General features: G+C 36.9%; 2 protein-coding genes across 2 annotated transcripts in view; one reads left to right on the plus strand and one right to left on the minus strand.

Annotated features, from left to right (window-relative positions):
- Positions 1-1,814, plus strand: part of LOC122084962 (polyprenol reductase 2) — a 4,016-nt gene extending 2,202 nt beyond the window's left edge. Inside the window, exons 3-6 of the mRNA XM_042653370.1 lie at positions 189-267; positions 1,066-1,164; positions 1,335-1,406; positions 1,520-1,814. Coding sequence (XP_042509304.1) covers positions 189-267; positions 1,066-1,164; positions 1,335-1,406; positions 1,520-1,624 — 355 coding nt within the window. The 3' untranslated portion in view covers positions 1,625-1,814. The remainder of the gene's footprint in view (positions 1-188; positions 268-1,065; positions 1,165-1,334; positions 1,407-1,519) is intronic.
- Positions 1,815-1,982: 168 nt separating this feature from the next.
- The window catches only part of LOC122083503 (NADP-dependent D-sorbitol-6-phosphate dehydrogenase-like), a 3,224-nt gene continuing 2,747 nt past the window's right edge, over positions 1,983-2,459 (minus strand). The window contains exon 6 of the mRNA XM_042651340.1: positions 1,983-2,334. Within this exon, the coding sequence (XP_042507274.1) occupies positions 2,104-2,334 (231 nt within the window). The 3' untranslated portion in view covers positions 1,983-2,103. The remainder of the gene's footprint in view (positions 2,335-2,459) is intronic.

Raw genomic sequence — 2,459 nt, forward strand, 5'->3', positions numbered from 1 at the left:
CCCCCCCCCCCCCCCACCCCTCTTTTTGTTTGAGGATAAATAATAATTTTTATTTGATAGATCTAAACAGACTACAGGAGAGATATAGTACAACATGAACAACAAAAGAAACAACACAAAATGTAAAAGAGACTACATAATAGGAAAAGACCTGATATGCATATGAAGTCTATCTATGCCTGCTTTAGCTTGATAATTTGCAAGAAAGTAGATCTTATCTTCCAACGGAATGAAATTGTGGATGAGCATAAGTATCTGTTCTATATTGTAGGCATAAATAAGAAACCTTTTTTCTTTTAACTATCTCTTCTATCTGACAAAGCCAGCTGTCTTCCGTTCAGTTTGGCTCAATAAAAATGAAATTGAAATTCCTGTCATTCTGCCAATCTTTTTTATTGGATCAATGTACTTGTGGCTGTGGTTCCTCTAATGGTTATGTTTCACTTTCACTTATTTCTTCTTCTTTTTTTTTTTTTTAATAAGTATGGCTTTAACTCTGGACATGAATTTGTTAACCTGTCTTTGCATTCATTTATTATTGTGGCTGTATGCTACACATGTTGTGTATCTATCACATGACAGCTTAGCTGGCTCCCCAATGGTCCACATGTGACTGAAGTCACCTTTAACTTATAAAGTATGCCATGTGGCCGTAAGTTAGTGAAAAATTGTTGAAAAGCGTCGACATTTTGGGCAAAAAATTGACATGTTGCCAATCCAGAAGATTCCATCCGAAAGTAGGGCTTGCTACATCATCCATCTTCATGGCTGAAATCAAGGGACCGTGCAGCCTAGGTTGCCCAATTGACCTGGCTAGCTAATTCTTCCCCCATTTCTATTGTTAAAATCAAGGTCCTGTGTAGCCATGCTTGCCTAAGTTACTTTGGGTTGATATTTTGGTTGTCTCTTAGGGATCTTTTTTCTGCTCTTGTTATTGAAATTTGAGGATGATGATGAATTGGCATATACCCTATGGATTTTCACACACTTCTCATTTACTTATCTCTTCTATATCAATTCATTTACTGTCTGGTTGACTGAATTTTCATTTTTGTTTTTGAGCAGGGCTCATTGCGTGAACAGAGTGAAAAGTCAGATGAATACATAATCCCTCGTGGTGATTGGTTTGAATATGTTTCTTCTCCACATTATCTGTCTGAAATTGTAATTCTCTTGCTTGATCTTACTTTCATGAGTGTCCAAAAGAAAAGATCTTGTTCTCTTGCATTATTGAGTCCCCCATGGAAATTTGAAGGAATATAATCTCAATTTAAAAAAAAAAAGACCTTTCGTCTCATGATCATGATCAAATCCTTTTTTCTGCCGCCATGTAGGTTATATATGCTGGTCTTCTGGTTGCAAGTGGAGGTTCAGACTTGACAATTTGGCTACTTTTTGGCTTTGTGGTATTTCTACTGCCCCTAACTGAGCGCTTAAAACTTTCTTCTGTTTGCTTCTATATCAATGTATCCCATCTTCAATAATTATCTGAAATAAAAACTTGTGTTGGATGTCACAGGTGGCAAATCTCGTCTTTGCAGCCGCAGAGACACATAGGTGGTATCTCCAAAAATTTGATAACTACCCACGTACTCGGGATGCCATTTTTCCCTATATTTATTAGAGATGTCAACATGACCATGATTTATTGTACAACTGTGAAGAAAGGAAAACCAAATATAAGGTGCTTCCTGCTTCAGCCTAAAGATGAATTGTGTTTCACTTGCTTCCCTACCTTATGTGTAATGTAGAAAGTGGGGTGTAACTAAACAATAGCCTTCTAGAATAATATGAAAGTCATGCCAATTTTGGTCTTTTTGGTGTGGACTCTGTGTTTGGTTGTTTATCCTGACATTACGATGCTGCACAGATTCAAGAGATGCCTATGCAGGGGGATGATACTTGGACTTTTATATGCAGAGTTCTGAAACAACTTAGCTTCCCCAAACTTCTGTTGATGTTAAACATATTTTCTCAGGGAATTTGTGAATTTTGCAGATTTATTAGAAACTCAAGAAAAAGGGCAACACAAAGTTTCCAAAAATTTCAATCTACTTTTCCAATCAAGGGGTCAAGTCCTGCCTACCAAACTATAAGAAAAACTTATGCATAAAGATCTATGCCCCAAAACTTGGCTGGTTGATTAGTCCTATATTTCCGATCCACACCATTTATTAACTTCATGTCCTCATTGGTCAGTTCAAAATCAAACACGTCAAAATTCTCTTGCAACCTCTCTACTTTTGATGACTTTGGGATGATAACAGTGTTCCTCTGGATACTCCATCGGAGAACCACCTGAGCCACAGTTTTCTTATACTTTTCACCCAGACCCTGGTCAAAGAGGATGAACACGGATCAAATACAGAAAAAAATCTTATAAGTTTCGACAAAAATATAATTTATTAACATGAAATATTCAAGAGGAATAGTTTTTTTTTTTTGTGGGGGGGGGGGGG

The sequence above is a fragment of the Macadamia integrifolia genome, chromosome 7, assembly GCF_013358625.1.
Source record: "Macadamia integrifolia cultivar HAES 741 chromosome 7, SCU_Mint_v3, whole genome shotgun sequence".
NCBI lineage: Eukaryota > Viridiplantae > Streptophyta > Magnoliopsida > Proteales > Proteaceae > Macadamia > Macadamia integrifolia.